This window comes from Ipomoea triloba, chromosome 11, assembly GCF_003576645.1.
Source record: "Ipomoea triloba cultivar NCNSP0323 chromosome 11, ASM357664v1".
NCBI lineage: Eukaryota > Viridiplantae > Streptophyta > Magnoliopsida > Solanales > Convolvulaceae > Ipomoea > Ipomoea triloba.
This window is the reverse complement of record NC_044926.1, coordinates 13964288-13981239: the sequence shown is the minus strand read 5'-3', so window position 1 is coordinate 13981239 and position 16952 is coordinate 13964288. Positions and strand designations below refer to the sequence as shown.

Sequence of the window (16952 nt, the reverse complement as noted above, 5' to 3'; positions counted from 1 at the left end):
CCAATATCTCGCTAGGCAGGGCATTGAGAAGGGTTGCAAACGAGGGTTTTGCGGGTGGACGAGGGGCCCATAGGGGCAGTGCCCTCGAAACCCCTGCAGGATTCTAGGGGCCACCACAAAGTACAGTGTTCCTTTATTCGCGGGGTGCGCGGGCATGCTGGTTACCTTTTTCTTGGCCTAATTTTCCGCCTTGAACTTCTTGGCATGATTGTTTTCCACATCTCCTTTAAGCCGATTTGCCTCCTCGGCTTTTGTGTACCTATCAACCTTGGCCATGAGGGCAGCGTATGTGCGTAGGGTCTTACGCATCAAAGTTTTATAGAGTTCCCCCGCCTTTAGGGCAACGACGAACATCACGATGGCGGATTTGTCATCAATGTTCTTCACGTCTGCCTCCTCCGCTCGCTAGCGGATTAGGAATTCGCTCAAAGATTTCTCTTGCCTTTACTTCACGCTGGTGAGGTAGATGAAGTGCTTCCGACCCTTCCTCCCTCTCATGAAGCGGGCGATAAATTTTACTGCCAGGTCGTGAAAAGAGTCGATGGAGTTACCCTTAAAGTTAGTGAACCACCGTTCTGCCTATCCCCCTAAGGTGGAGAAAAAAACTCTACACATAGCTGCGTCAGAGGACCCCACTAACATCATGGTGGCTTGGTACTCCATGGCGTGCTCCTACGAGTCTTTGGAATCGTCGAAGCGTTTGATACTCGAGAAATTAAAGTTGGGAGGGAGGGGCTCCCTCATTATTCTTTGGGTGAACAGCGAGGTTATGGCGATATTAGGAACTTCCGGGAGGTCACCACGTTCTTTCCACTAGAGTAACTCGGCGATCTTAGCATCCACCTTCTTGGCCTAGCCCATCTGGGAGGGGTTTGTGGACCCACCGTGACTCCTTCCTGCCATCAGGGTAAGGTACGTGGTCTCACCTTCCGACTCCTCGGCGGGTTGGGGAATTTTTCTGGGGATTTCGTTCCTCCACCCAGATTCTCGGTCGAGGGAAGCCTGCAAACTTCTCCTTGCACCCTGCTCAACCCGGGGCAAGCCAGGCCTACCCTTGTGGTTACCAAGGCGCGGGGCCGCGAGGTTTTGCCTCGGAAGCCCGTTCACAGTGTTAGCAACCTCGCGACATATGGGGGAAACCGCGATTTTCGGCAGGGTAGAGTAAGCCCTCTAGGTTCCCCTTCTGGCTCCAACTATTCTAATGGGGGCGTTTCTTCCTCTGAAGGGAGGTGGAGGCTGCCTAACAGTGTTACGTTTCGTGCTAACTCGTTGACCCGGCGAGGTGAGTTGATGCTCTGTGACTCGGCCATTCTTGGCGTAATTTGGTTTGTACGGAACTGTTAGAGACTAGGAACGTGCGCTTTTTGCAGCTATCCCCACAGACGGCGCCAATGATGGTTTTATCGGGGACGAGTCCACCATAAACCGGGTATAATAATATCGAACGAGATAGGGAACTATTAATTTTATTAATTGGCGCGTGAGGCCCAATAGAATATGTAAAAAGCCCAAAGATATCAACCCAAGAAACGGCGGCTCAAAATAATTTATAAATAAATAATAGGGGACTAGTAAGCAAATACAATAAATAAATAATTCAAATACTAACAAATAAATAATAAAGAATACCCAACTATGCTATCAATGAAGCTTAAACCCATGCACACCCACTAGAAGAAAAAAGACCTAACCGTTAAGATAAGTTGTAGGTCATGATCTAATAGCATGTTTGATTGGATGGAAAATCAATTCCATGGAAAAGATTTTTCAAAAAGTCGAGGAAAATGAGTTATTATGTTGTTTGGTTGGATGGAAAATGTTTTCCATGGAATTTGACTTCCCAAAAGGGAAGGAAAACAAATTCTTAGGTTGAGATAGGTATTTTTTTTTTTCCAAAGAGATTGGGAAGAAAGTATTAAGCCCTCGACTAATTTACCCTCATCAAAATTGATTAATTACACATGTATATTGATGGTTTTCCGACCTTTAGATAATCGGCCGGCGGGCCAACACAACCGGAAAACTAGAAATACGATATAAAAACACTCTTGGTTGTCTCCCTAAATCTTTGTATTATTCTCACTCAAATCAGGTGTCCCCTACAAAATGATTTGTACAGCCTTTTATACTAGGCCCCTGGGTCGTTACATGTTTATTCCCTATTTAATAGTACAAGTTAATACTCATAAAGCGCATTAAATATACTCAATTATGGACCTCCGATCGTGAATGTCGGTTGGCTTTCCCAAGGTTCCTAATCTCGTAGGCTAAAGTTCTTTTAGACATGTTCTATAAGTGCCCTCCGGCCATCCAGCCGAGAGCCTTGATCTCTCAATCTTTCCTTCGACTCGTCCGGCCATCCAACCGAGAGCCTTGATCTCTCAATCTTTCTCCCTACTCGTCCGGCCATCCAACCGAGAGCCGTGATCTCTCAGTCTTTCTTCCAACTCGTCCGGTCATCCAACCGAGAGCCTTGATCTCTCAGTCTTTCTTCCAACTTGTCCGGTCATCCAACCGAGAGCCTTGATCTCTCAGTCTTTCTTCCAACTCGTCCGGTCATTCAGCCGAGAGCCTTGATCTTTCAGCCTTTCTTTACTCAATCTTGTTCCTCGCAATGATCGCTTCCATTCACTTGTCCCTACCTGCTCCATCCGAGTCGTCCATTCGGCCAGGCTCATATCCCATCATATATATAGCCAAACCATTAATTACTAAGGGCATTTTGGTCTTTACATTCATAATTCCTTACCATTCCAAACCCAACCAAACAATGGAATTCATTTTCCCAGTAATTTCTTTTCTACCAACCAAACAGTGGAATCTATTTTCCTGATAATTTGTTTTCTATGGAATTTGAATTCCATTTCCTTCAAATATTTTCCAGCAAACCAAACGAGCTGTAAGGGATGATCTGCTTAGACTAGATCCCCCCCCCCCTCCTTTATAATGTTGATGGGCACCCTCCATGTGTATGGCATCAAGATAGCGCCAACTTCCCACCAGACACGCGTCCCACACCTTCTCGCCACGACAGCCCCCGCCATCCACATACCCAGAGTCTCTTGTTAAACCCCGAGGAATAGGCTATGAAGGACACGACCGCTGACATGGTGCGGACACGCGCCCTACTGCCAACCTGTGCGCTACCGCGCGACGCGCGTCCGTCACGCCTGGCAGCGACGCGGCCAGGTGCGCTGATCAGACGCCGTGGGGCGTGACTGGCTCGCCGCGACCCCGGGCGGCGATCCGCTCCACGGCGCCCTCTCTGTGGCGGTGGTGGCAGGCGGTGCCCGTGCTCCTCTGTCGCTCCTTGCGTGCACTGATCAGCTTCCTGACTTGCACCAATCCTCTGCTGGCCCTATCTTCTGCCACTCTTGATTATTGGGCTTGGCCCCAACCAAAAAATTTAGCCCGTATCCCATAACCCCATCAATTGTATTAACGGGAAGTACATTATTTAAATACTGGAAGTACATTATTTTGTATACTATCAAATAATGTACATTCAGTACACAAATAATGTACTTTTAGTATATTAAAACGTACCTTGCATTCATGGAAAATACATTATTTGAGTATTAAAAATACATTTATTTTATATACTATCAAATAATGTACATTTAGTACACAAATAATACATTTTTAGAATATTAAAAATGTACATTATATTCATTGTACACGGAAATATTTACCCAAGCCCAACCAACAAAACTAGTAACTCTAGCAAAAGAAGATATTGCAGCACCATTTATAACCCAACAAACCGAGGTATTACTTGTAGCTTCATCCCATTGAACTTTCTTACTAGTTAATTTTTGTTTGTGCTTTGTATTAATGCAGGTAAATCAACATATTCAAGTCCCACATTTATTTGAACTAGAAGAGGTTCTAGTGTCTGCCAAGTACCCAACCAAAAAAGGAAGAAAATGTTCCCAAACCAAAGCCTCAAAATAAACAGGAACAAACCCGTTAAACAACAATCAAAACCTATACCTAAACTCATAGTGACCACGCCTCCTCTAGTGCCCACCACGTGCCCAAGCTCCATTGCGCCCCCTAGCGCACTCAAATCGCTCAACATATCTATCATCATCAAAGTTTGAAAATCTAAAGCTCGATTCATAATCTGAATCCGAACTCGGGTTCGCCGAATGCAGCTCTAACGTGATCCTCGGATTGAACAATCCCTCCAAATTCTTAACCCAAATAAGTTAGTCACCGTAAACCTCAACAATGCCAACTGGTATGGAGTCCTCATGCCCGAGGTATTACAAAATTCCCTCTTGTTTGAAGGAAATCAAGGAATAAACACCTTCTCATTATTTAGTCCACAAAACTCAAACTTTTTTGCATTTGGGTTAAGCTTAGAATTAGGGTGCATTTGATTCGCACATGAGAATCGGAATCAGGATGGGTATCAAATATTTGGTAAGGTAATGGGTTTTGGTGAAAGTATTTAGCATGTTTGGTAGTTGGGTGGAATGGAATGACTATTAATAGTTGGGGAAGAAATGAGGAAGTGAAATGAAACCCTTATTTAATAAGGATATGCGTTTTCTCATTAATGGGGTATTCCAAACTCATAGTAACATTCTCAAAACCTATCAATCAAACACTAACAATCACATTTATACTCATTCCTTATGCCTAAATCCACCAACCAAACACATCCTTAATTCCATAAGGGTGGAATTAATTTGGCCCAATCTTGAAGGGATTTTTAGAGCAATTATCAATAATCTTCACTTGGCCCAAACTAGAATCCACACGGCCTAAATCTGCTTGGCCCGTATCATACATATCACGCCCCAACTCCTTAGAATTTTGGCCCATATTCACATCCTTAGCCATGTGAATCGCTAGAAACATGTGAAGTGTATGGCTAACCCAATAACGAAAGTTTCGTAAGGGGACTGGAGCAGGCTACCATGAGACAAAAGATCTTCTTTCTAAAGAAATTCGATTCGGAACTCTTATATGTCCAAGGTTCAATATTGAAATAATTTCAGAGGTTTTCCCTGACTTTGTCCGTGTCAACAAACAATTCGAAAGACCTCGACTTTTTTAGAACAGGTCCGAGTCAAATAGCAATGATTCGAAGCACTTCTTTTTACACTATTTAGGAAACCCAAGGACTCAATCGTATGGATATGTAAAATACAGGATTTCCAATCCTAGCAGGAAAGGGAGGGAAATGGATACTCAATTGAAAGTGAGTAAACAGAATTCCATACTCGATCTCATAGATACATATAGAATTCTGCGGAAAGCCGTATTCGATGAAAGTCGGATGTACGGCTTGGAGGGCCCAACTTTATGTACAAAAGTAATGTACTTTTAGTATATTAAAAATGTACTTTTTATTTATGATCCACACAGCTGTGTGAACCATGATCCATGCAATAATGATTGGCCCAACACCTTACATGCAATTTCCCCAATTAAAATGGTTGCAGATAGTGTCAAATAACTCATTGCGAGGTTGATTCAATTACAAGGTATCCAAAGAATGAAAAAAAAAATGATGATAAAGTATTAGATTATGAATGCAAAGTATATGCATGGTATGTCATGGAATTTTTGAAACATTTAGCTCTTTAGGTCACTCAATATTTTTGAAGAACCTTATTGTATTTACATTGAACTAACCTTTGGTATACTTCAATTTAAATTCTGTAACAAAGTGAAGTAAAACAAGACAAGTATAATTCGAATACCATCTCCACGTACTTTTCAAATTATAAGATCGAATAGTGTGACCTATATTAAGACACATTAATCTTATTTTGTTTTCAACTTATAATTATGATTGAGGTAGTAACCTATAAAACACTTTAATTGTCAATGTCCCCTTGCTCAGGGGATGTCAATCTTAGCCCTAAATCAACGGGCTAGCCCAATAAACCCTGAAAATTATAGGGTTAAGACTGATAAAATCAATCCAATAAAATATCGAGCTAAATGGGCTGGTCCTAAAAAATTATCGGATTGAGTCGAGTTAGCCCGACGAGCTATCGGGCCAAACCATTGGATTATGTCATATATATATATATATATGTTTGTGTGTGTACTGTAGATATACTACATATAGTGTGTATAGTATATAACGTATATATAGCATATAGTGTATTGTATATAGTGTACATATATGTACTGTACAGTATATATTGTATATATATGTACTATATATATATAGTATGTGTGTGTACTGTACATATATATGTGTGTACTGTAGATACTATATATATATATATATATATATATAGTATCTACAGTACACACACATATCATATATAAAATTATATATTAAATATGTATAATTGTAAATATATACACACACAGATTACATGTGTGTGTGTGTGTGTATGTGTGTGTATATATATATATATAAACATTAAACATAATTTTATCAACATTATCCCATTCTGACATGGTATGTAAGTTTTTTTTTTTTTTTTTTTTTTTTTTTAACTCATCACACTCCACCAATTGTGGTCCATTTGGATACCACTCTTATTTTTCAATTTTTGTTTAGTGATTCAACTCGCTAGATTAGCCCAGCAGCCCGCAATTTAGCTTTAGGGCCAACCCAACCCAAAAAGAAAAAAATGAAAAATCATTTAACCCAAGCCAATAAGCCCAACAACCATGCAGGGCTGGTTCAAAATCCAGCGAGTTGGCCCAATTGACATCTGTTGTTAGTGAATCAAACATTCTTAAAAAAAAAAAAAAAAAAAAAAAAAAAAAGTACGATTCATATAATAAGGTAGAATTAATAAACCATACAAGAACCAACTAACCATAGTTTTCCTGTGTTTTAAAAGGTTAAGGTTTAATTTAGTGGTTTTGTAGTTTATCTTCTAGTATTCTTTGCAGCATTTCGCACTCCAGAAGTGACAGATGAACCAGGAGTAATGGCTTTTCGTATTTTGAAGACATTCCAAGCGGTGCCTACAGTGTGGCCTGCAGTTGCAAGTGCATCTTGTGTTGCTTCCCCTGCGTTCTCCCCAAACCTATCACCAACACACCATATATTATACATTTTATAAGTAGTCTGACGAGTTAATTAGGTAAAAAAAAAAAGTGAGTTTCTTTAACTCGTCCTTTCGTCACATTTTATGTGTCTGGTTTAAATTAATACCCAATTTAATCATCTACTATAATAGTTTTTATCGATTTAGTCCTAAATGACTTTTGTGCTTAATTAGGTCATTGACTTTGATAGTTTTTACCCAATTGAGTCATCTGTTAATATATCTTCATAATTTCACTTCTACTACTCCGTAATACTTAATTCAGTCCTCAACAGTAATTTTACACAAGTTAGTCTTTGACTCTAGTAGTAATTTTACCCAATTTAGTCCTCAGATCGACTATAGTGGTTTTGATCTATTTAATTCTTGATTCTAACTGCCAATGACTCAATTAGGTAAAATCATCGAAGTCGATGACGTAATTAAGCACAAAAAATTGTCTAGGATTAAATAGAAACAAATCACTATAGTCGATGACTAAATTAATTAGATATTAAATCGTGTGGTTTAGTTATTTTGAATTCAATTTAACATTAAGTTTCGTATTAACATATAAAATTTATATATTTTAAAATTATATTAGAAGTTGAGTTAGTTTGACCAATGAATAATAAGACAGAGAAGAGAGAGTGCACCAGAACTACTAATATACATTTCACAATAATAAAATATTAAAAAAAAAAGTGGCGAGTACAATTATAATACATAAATAATTGATTAATTAATTCTTTAGTAATAATTTATTTATCATGAATACGCAAATACTCAATTTGACTTATATAGTTAATTCATAAAGGTTGATTGAGAAATAAATTTACTAAATTTCAAGTTACTCCTATGCAAAATAAGTGCCTGTAAAAGTAGCAATAATACCTTTGAGACACCATTTTAGTCACAGCACCAGAAGTAGCAGAAAATGCCTGTCTCTCAGCAGCTTCAGCTGCATCCAAAACCTTGTCTACAATTCCAAATAGAAACAATTCAAGTAAGACTTTGTTTATAATATATTTAATAAATGAAAATTTTAAGAATTGGTATAAAATGAATATCTAACGTAATTATATTAGTTTTGATGAAGAGTAATCAATTTAAACATGTCCAACATTACAATATTTAATAGTTACTTTCAACTTAACTAACTTAGATTAAAGGATGACAAATTTGGCAAATTATACCGTGAACTAGGGTTTATCTTGCATTGTAGTCTGTAGACCCTGGTCCAAAAATAACATTCAGATTGTAGTTGACATATTCTGTATCTGCGGTTAATAGTTTCTATACTTGTAGTTATCATATTATGTGTCAGTAACCATCAAAGTTATTTATTTACATTTATAAAAACTATTAACTGTAGGTACATAATGTATCAACTGAAGGTATTGAATTTTTGTATCAGAGTTCATAATGCAATATGAACTCTGATCCATGGTATAACAATTGGACAATTTTTCAAGAATCACCAAACTACTTAAATTGAACCCAATATAATTTGTGGGGCATAAGATTACTATTTATTCATGTTTAAAAAAAATTAGTTCTTGCTTTCACCCAAAATATGATCGAACACTTTTAACCATTTTTATAAGACAGGTGTAATTTTAATCCCTAATTAACATGTCATTACAAATGTATCAATTAATTAATTATCAAAATGAGTATTTTCATCCTTAGCTAGCGAATGAAAATAATCACTTTAATGATTAATTAAGTATAACATTTGTATACTCTGTCGGGCCGAGGCGGGGGCTCTTGGGGTTGGAAATTCAGAAGAAAGTATAACATTTATAATATAAGTGAATACATGACAATTAAAGACTAAAATTATACTTACCAATATAACTTAAAAACAAAAAAAAAAATAAAATAAAAAACATATTGTTTATTTAGAATTGCTGTATAATTTTCTGTGTCATTGACCAGACAAAAGATACTGAGAGTGGTTATTTTATTGATGGCACAATAAAATTCAGTAAAAATATAAGATAGATTGATTGATTAATTACTTACTAACAGCATCTAGTGAGGCTAAGAGGACCTCTCCTGGAACCATAGACAAAAACTTCTTGCCAGCTTGGGACCTAACCATGGGACCCATGATTGATCCAGTGGCTACCCCTACACCATCAAGCATAGCTTTGCTCATCTTTTCCGTCATTTGGGATAGCTTCCTTGCACTGCACAACACAAATATTCAAACTTCTACTGCTCTAATTTGACTTTAATCACCACACAAATCACATTAATTATTTTCTTTTGTCCCCACTTCCTTTAAAGGTGTTTGGTGGTTTTGCTAAGAGTTAAAAGGAAAATGTAGTTTTATGTTGTTTGCTTCCTGGAATTCATTTATCAAAGTTGAGGAAGTTAAATTATGAGCAAAGGGGGTGGTATTTTGTTTTTCACGGGGCTTGAAAAAAAAACATGATCAGACTATTTCGTCCTCATGAAAGTTTTAATTTCTTAATTATATAGGTATAAATAGCAAAATTTTAGCTATTAATTCATCTTCTTAGAGGCGTTCGTATTAGTCTTTATATTCATTATTTCTTACTTTTCTAAACGTAGCCAAACAATTGAATCCATATTCTCAATAACTTCTTTTCTACCAACTAAATAATGAATCCTATATTCCTAATAATTTATTTTACATGCATTAAATTTCAATTTAATTTCTCCTCAAATATTTTCCACGAATCAAAAGCACATTTATAGTTCTTTAAGCATTTTGACATGTTACAAACTTTTGGCATATCAAAGTGTGTTTTAAAAAAAACACTTTTTGTTGAAAGAAAGATGTCTGCATATTAGGGTACATAACAAGAAGAGTTTGCATTGCAAAATCAAATTTCGAAATGTCTAGCTAGTGTTGAAAATTTCACACAAATAGTATGTAATTAATTTATTGGCACTAATTACTAATATAAGAAAAATCTAACAATAAATCACCAAATGTCAATGAGCTTGTGGTCTAGTGACACAAAGTGACTCTTCCATATGGGAGGTCATGTGTTTGAGCCCTGGAAGGGATGATATGATATTGACTCGTTGTGCTTTAGTAGGTTAAGAAAGTAATTATGAAAAGATACTACATTGTAACAAAGTCAGTAGTACTAAAATAAGTTTTAAACTTTTGATGAGTCAAATTTTTTTTTAAATATTAAAAGGAAATATTTTAACATACCACATACGTAAAAAAAATGGAAAAGAAAAATAAAAACAGTTAGTAATAAAGGAATAAGGACAAATTAATTATCCAACTGACACCATAATGCAATTAAGTCACTGAATCTAAACAAAACTACAATTGAATTCCTAAACTAACCCATTTCATGCAATACGCCCATTTTGTAGGTTCTTCCAGTTTCTAACAGGTGACCCAAATTTAAAAGGGTCATACTTGTGTGAGACCGTCTTACGGATCCTTATTCATGATGCAGGTCGGGTTGGGTCGAAACAACATGCAAATATCATACTTATATGTTCAAATATAATACTAATCAGGAATACAATTTTTGTTACTTATAAGAGAAAAACTATTACATTTTTCATAATAAGTAATGTTGACAAGTGTCCATTACTTATAAGAGAAAATATATTACTTTTGAGAAAAAAAATGTAATACTTTTAAATCAAAATGTATAAGTATTGTATTTTCCTTTAAAAATATTACATTTACCCTTATAAGTAACAAAAATTTTAGGCAAAAGGGTCAAATAGATCCATGTACTAACACTGATTGTTCATCCAACACCATGAACTAAAATATGGTCCATCTAAGTCATTATACTCATAATTATTTTTCATCTAGCATTTTTAGCATATTTCTAACAAGTAACCCATCTAATTTGTTGACATGGAAAAATAAAATAATAAAAAATGATGACATGTTATTTATATGAATGTTTTGGATGATTTTACCCTATTTCATTAATGAAGAAAATGATTTCTTGCAATGAAATAGGGTAGAAATCAAAGTTGTTATATAATATTTTAATTGCAGTGTACTGCACTACTGTGTATGTATAGTGGGATATTCAAAGTTGTTCGGCAATGAAATTCCATGAAAATCGATATATTAAAATTAAATTAAATATAATAACTTAAGATATTATATTGGGTAAATTTTATTATTTTTTAAAAAATAATTTAATTTTCATATATCAATTTTAATGGAATCTTATTGTCAAACGACACTGAATACCCCGCTATACATACACAGTACACTCCGCTATACATACGCAGTACACTGTAGTTTAAACTTTATATAGCAACTTTGATTTCTGCCCTATTTCATTCCAAGAAATCATCCAAAAATACAATATCTTAAGTTATTCAATTATCCAAAAATCCAAAAATATTAATTTATTTTTAAAATAAAATAAAATTTACCCAATACAATATCTTAAGTTATTATAAAAATAATTTAATTTTCATATGTCGATTTCCATGAAATCTCATTGCCGAACGATAGTGGATATCCTGCTATACATACACTCATGTAGTTAAAACTTTATATAACAATTTTGATTTTTACCCTATTTCATTGCAAGAAGTTATTTTTTTTATTAATGAAATATGGTAGAAATCGTCCAAAACATCCATATAAATAACATGTCATCATTTTTTCTAATTTTATTTTTCCATGTCATCAAATTAGATGGGTTACTTGTTAGAAATAGGCTAAAAATGCTAGATGCAAAATAATTAGGAGTGTAATGACCTAGATGGACCATATTTTAATTCATGGTGCTAGATGAACAATCAATGGTAGTACATGGGCCTATTTGACCCTTTTGCCAAAATTTTATTCTTAATTAGTACTACCTCCGTCCCAAAATGGTTGTCTGGTTCGTTTAACGAGGCTTGACTGAAGTAATTTTTAATCCAATTTTTCATATTATTAAGTTTAGCATTAATATATAAAATTTATATATTTAGAAACTACATTAAAAGTACTATTAAACACAAAAAATTAAATTTAAAAATAATAAAAAATTACTAAAGAAAATAAACAAATAAGGAATAGTTGGTTTGACCAATGAATAGTAAATAGGACAGGTAAAATGGGACGGAGAGAATATTACATTTGAGCATATAAGTATGGCATTTGTGCGTCTAAGTATTATATTTTCATCTTGACGTGACCCGACCCATCTCACAGTGACACGGTCTCACACAAATTTTTACCCATTTAAAATATTTATAAAAAATAATCATTTAAAAATATAGCTTCGTCTTTGCCGTAGACGAACTTCTTTGTCTCTAAAAGAGACTAAGCTTCTTTCTTTAAAATTATTTTTTAAAACAAGTTTTTAAAATATATTTTTAATTTGGGTGGTCGGTTAGAAACTTAGAAAACCGGCAAATTGGATGAATTGTATTAAATAGGTTAGTTTAAGAACTCGGTTATAGGTTTTTTAGCTTCAGTAGCTTAATTGCATTAATGCATTATCGTCAGTTTGATGGCCTATTTGACCATTATTTCAAAAATAAAATATTTTTAAAAAAATATTAGGAAAAATTACCAGTACTTTTCGTCCTTAAGTTATATGGTAATTGTAGAATTCGTTCCTAAATATTGGTCGTATTTACTTTTCGTCCCTAAGTTATCATTGACGTTGCACTTTTTGTCCATTTACTAATAAAATATTAAGGACAAAATTTGTAATTATAGTATAACTTAGGGACGAAAAGTGAGCACAAAAGGATGAAAATTGCAATGTCAATGATAACTTAGGGATGAAAAGTGAGTATGACTAACGCTCAAGAACGAATTCTGCAATTACCATATAACTTAAAAACAAAAAATGCAATTTTCTCAAAATATATTACGGAGTATAAAAAATTAAAAATGATTAGTTATAATTAAGGTACCGTTGCAGAGAATTGTTGACTGCACTTTTCTTGGCAGCACCATTCACACTGTTTTTCCTTTCAATTGCATTGACACCACTTTTCTCCTGTCCAGCTGGACTCAAAATTGTTTCTCCTCCTTTATATACCTATTTTAGTTTTGTTCAACTAAATAAGTAATTCATAACAAATCTTCGTATATACTGTGCACATAGTTTATTATTGCAATTCATTTGAACAAATTACTCCTTTGTTAAATTTTAATAAAATGTTCACCCTCTTATATATCCTGTTAATTCTACGTGCAAATAATTTTCGTATTACATATTTAATTTGTCCCTATTTTTCTCGATTTTATTTAAATAACAAACAATTATTTAATTATATCAAAAGCAATCACAATATGTACTTTAATAAATAAATACACATGTTTCCTTTTGTATCAACTTTGATAATGATGATCCCATAGTTCCCCCACACAAAAGCGTACGTACACACATATAACACCTTTTTAGGGAAAAATTCAACTTTTCGTTCCTAAGTTATATGATATTTGTAAATCCATCCCTAAATGTTGGTTATGCTCATTTTTCTTCTCTAAATTATCATTAGCATTGTACTTTTCATCATTTTATTAACAAAACATCAGGGACGGAATTTTCAACTTTAGTATAGTTCATGGATGAAAAGTGAGCACGAAAAGTTAATAAACAGACAAAATATGCAACACCAATAATAGCTTAGAGGCGAAAAGTGAACACAATCAATACTTAGGGATGAATTCTACAAATACCTTATAATTTAAGGATGAAAAGTGCAATTTTTTTTAAAGTTTTTATAGTCATATTGTGTCTAGACTCTAGAGTCTAGTACAAACATTCAAGTGTAGGCAATAAAAAAAAATTGTTATTTTTCTTAGATAATTTTGATAATATACTTAGAACATTTTATAAAAATAGAGTTCTACTACATGTACTCCCATGTTCTACTCTCTCACTTTTACTTCATGACGTAACAAACAAGGATTGGATATCTTCATCATGTGAGTTCCAGAAAAAATGTCCTGTTCAAAGATTTGTGAGAGAGAGTAAAAGTTGAGAGTAAAAAATGTAAGTCCATGCAATATTTTTCTTTAAGATATAGAAAGTAGAATGAAAAATTGATCTTTAAAACGGTAGTGATGTGTAGTTTGATAACATCACTGTTACTTTTCTTAATGAATGTCATAAATATAAGATCTATCTTTATCAAGGTCGGCAAAATTATAGAATATAAAGGGCAAAATTTTAGAATATAAACGGTGGCAATTTGGTATTCTTTTTTCATCTAGGTCAAATTTAAGGTGCGTGATTTTCGTGCTTAGGTGTGTGGTTTTGAGCTTAAGGTGCGTTTGTTGTTGAAACTTACGTGCGTCGGTCTAAAGCTTTAGGTGCGTGGTTTGTGTGCATAAGGTGCGTCAGTTGTTGAAACTTAAGATGCGTCGGCCTAAGACTTTAGGTGTGTGATTTTCCTCTTAAGGTGCGTGATTTGTTTACTTAAGGTACGTAAATTGCGCAACTTAAGGTGCGCCATTTAAAACTTAACTGGCAAGACCTGCTCTTCAAGGAATGAACATGAAATTCACTTTAACTTCTTACTAATGAAATCCGTCTCTTTTTAAAGGAATTACCCTTGGTTCAGGTAAGGGAAAGGTAGCTAGTCTCATTTGACTACAGTAAAGAAAGAAAGCAAGGAAAGAAAGGCAACCTATACGTGAGACTTCTGTTTGAATAATAAGCAGAGTTCATAGAAGGTATGAAATTGCTCGACCGAAGGGAGAGGGGGGTGACACTACATTTTATGAGTATAGCTCAGGCCGGCCTTTAGCTCCAAGGTGTGTGGTTTTCCTTCTTAAGGTGCTTCGTTTGTGTGCTTAAAGTGCGTCAGTCGTTGAAATTTAAGGTGCATCGGCCTAAGGCTTTAGGTGCGTGGTTTTCCTTCTTAAGGTGCGTGATTTGTGTGTTTAAGGAGCATCAATTGTGAAACTTAAGGTACGTCATTTAAAACTTAAGGTGTGTGATTTTACTTCTTAATGTGCTTTGTTTGTGTGCTTAAGGTGCATGTTTTGTGTACTTAAGGTGTGCGGTTTTACTTTTTAATGTGCTTTGCTTGTGTGCTTAAGGTGCATGTTTTCTGTACTTAAGGTGCATCATTTTAATGCTTAAGGTTAGGTGTGTCATTTCTACACATAAAGTGCGGGCATCCGTTGTGTGTTAACCGCACGAGAACCCTTCCCCTACATATATAGGACGGTTCACGTGGAGTGAGATCTGAGCTCGTTGATCTTATCTAAATCGACAACTCATAATGAAGGAAAAAAAACACGCTTCCTGAAAACATGGATGAGAATGATCAAATTTCTCGAACTGATACACCTTAAGCTTCGAATTTATTGAAGTTTTTAACATACGCAACTTAAGATCATGTTAAACCGATGCACATTAAACTAAAAAGTGATGCACCATCAACTTTAAACATATGTCGCACCTTAATAAGCTATAAACATATGCATCTTAAGTTATAAACTTAGTCACCTTATTCTTTAAATTTAAGCGCCTTAAACTTTAAAAAGCTATAAATTTATGCACCTCAAGCTTAAACTTTAAACTCAAACATCTTAAACTTTAAACTTACCGCACTTTTAAGCTTTCAAGATATTGGACAGAAAAACTATTTATAGTGTACTTAATAATTTAAGAACACATTGGGTAACACAGAAGAGAAGAGATGAGACAATACCTGATTAGCATAAGCATTGCTACATATGAAGATCCCCTTGACAATCTGACCCGTTCCGCCCGCGATGGCCTTGGCCAAGAAATTGTTGTAGTCATCAACCCTGGGCGCGAATTCTTTCCAGTCAACAACACTCCCTTTCTTCTTCTTATCCGACAACAACGTTTTGGAAGTCGAAAACAGGCAGTGTTCTTTGAGGAACGAATCCAGAAACCTCAAGTCCCCCTCCGAGAACGTCACCCCATAGCTCAAACTGTTGCCATCTCTCACCGGAATGGTGAACAGATAGTTGAGAGCAGCGAGCTTAACCACCGGCTCGTCTCTCGTCAGGGGCCACTGCAGATCGTCGCCGACTTTCACGGTGGTGGCCACCGAGACGCCGTCTTCCGCTATTCGCCATATCGTGAAGACGCCGCTGGCTAGCTCTACAGCTTCCCCGGCGTCCACGAGATGGGCCTTGGATCCCGGGATGCTCAGGAGAAGTTCATGCGTTACAGCCCTGCTGCTTTCTTGGGGCATTTGGGGGGTTTTGGGTGTCTTAGGCCTAAAACAGTTCATGCTCTTTACTTCTTCAGTACTGTTTTTTTCAGGCTAGATATATAAAAGGATTGAGTTATTGGTGGATGATGGAAGGGCATAAATTCTAATTCATCCCTCCTATTTTGTAAGCTACCATACTTGTTTTTGACAAGATTTTTAGAAAAAGATATCAAATATGATATCTTTTCAAATTTACCTTCAAAAAGTGATAAGTTTTCACTCATTGTTATACATGTAGCCTTTTAATGCTTAAGGCCTATTTGGTAAACAATCAGCCTATCAGCCAATTTTGACATATTTGACTACTATTAGTTGTTTTGTTAATAAGTTTTTTGTAACTCCAAAATGCTAAAATTCAAAAGGTTATTCAAAGCAGTCTTTTCAGTTAGCTTTTTGAGAAAAGAAATTATATCAAATAACTATCAACTAACAGCTAATTTATCAAACAACTTTCTACAATCAGCTAATGTTATCAACAAATCAAACAGTTTACTTTGGCGGATTTTGGCGGATCCGCCACTAACCAAACATGCCCCATACCTTCTAACCCAAACAACCAACCCAATCAGCTAACAGCGACCAAGGAAGGTCTAAGTTAATTTAATGTGTTCAACTTATTATCTTAGACTGTGAGTTTGACTATAGTGTATAGACACATAATAATATGTTATATATTTTCCTTGTGTGGGACTTGCTTATTGGCCATCCCCAATTTGAATTCAATTGTTATATATATATATATATATATATATA

General features: G+C 35.2%; 1 protein-coding gene across 1 annotated transcript; it reads right to left on the bottom strand.

The window, feature by feature from the left end:
• Positions 1-6753: 6753 nt before the first annotated feature.
• On the bottom strand, positions 6754-16334 carry LOC115995659 (senescence/dehydration-associated protein At4g35985, chloroplastic-like). Its single transcript, XM_031234761.1, has 5 exons — positions 15663-16334; positions 12906-13033; positions 9042-9208; positions 7908-7992; positions 6754-7013 (listed from the first exon to the last, which is right to left on the bottom strand). Exons 1-5 carry the CDS (start codon positions 16215-16217, stop codon positions 6854-6856), a joined length of 1095 nt encoding a protein of 364 aa, XP_031090621.1. The 5' UTR covers positions 16218-16334; the 3' UTR covers positions 6754-6853.
• Positions 16335-16952: the final 618 nt, after the last annotated feature.

Excerpts from the sequence above, each read along its gene's own strand:
- LOC115995659 (XM_031234761.1), bottom strand. The coding sequence starts at position 16,217 with ATGAACTGTTTTAGGCCTAAGACACCCAAAACCCCCCAAATGCCCCAA. Across the intron at positions 7,993-9,041 it reads AGCCTCACTAGATGCTGTTA|ACAAGGTTTTGGATGCAGCT; the intron begins GTAAGTAATTAA and ends TTGGAATTGTAG. Across the intron at positions 7,014-7,907 it reads ACTAAAATGGTGTCTCAAAG|GTTTGGGGAGAACGCAGGGG; the intron begins GTATTATTGCTA and ends TGTTGGTGATAG.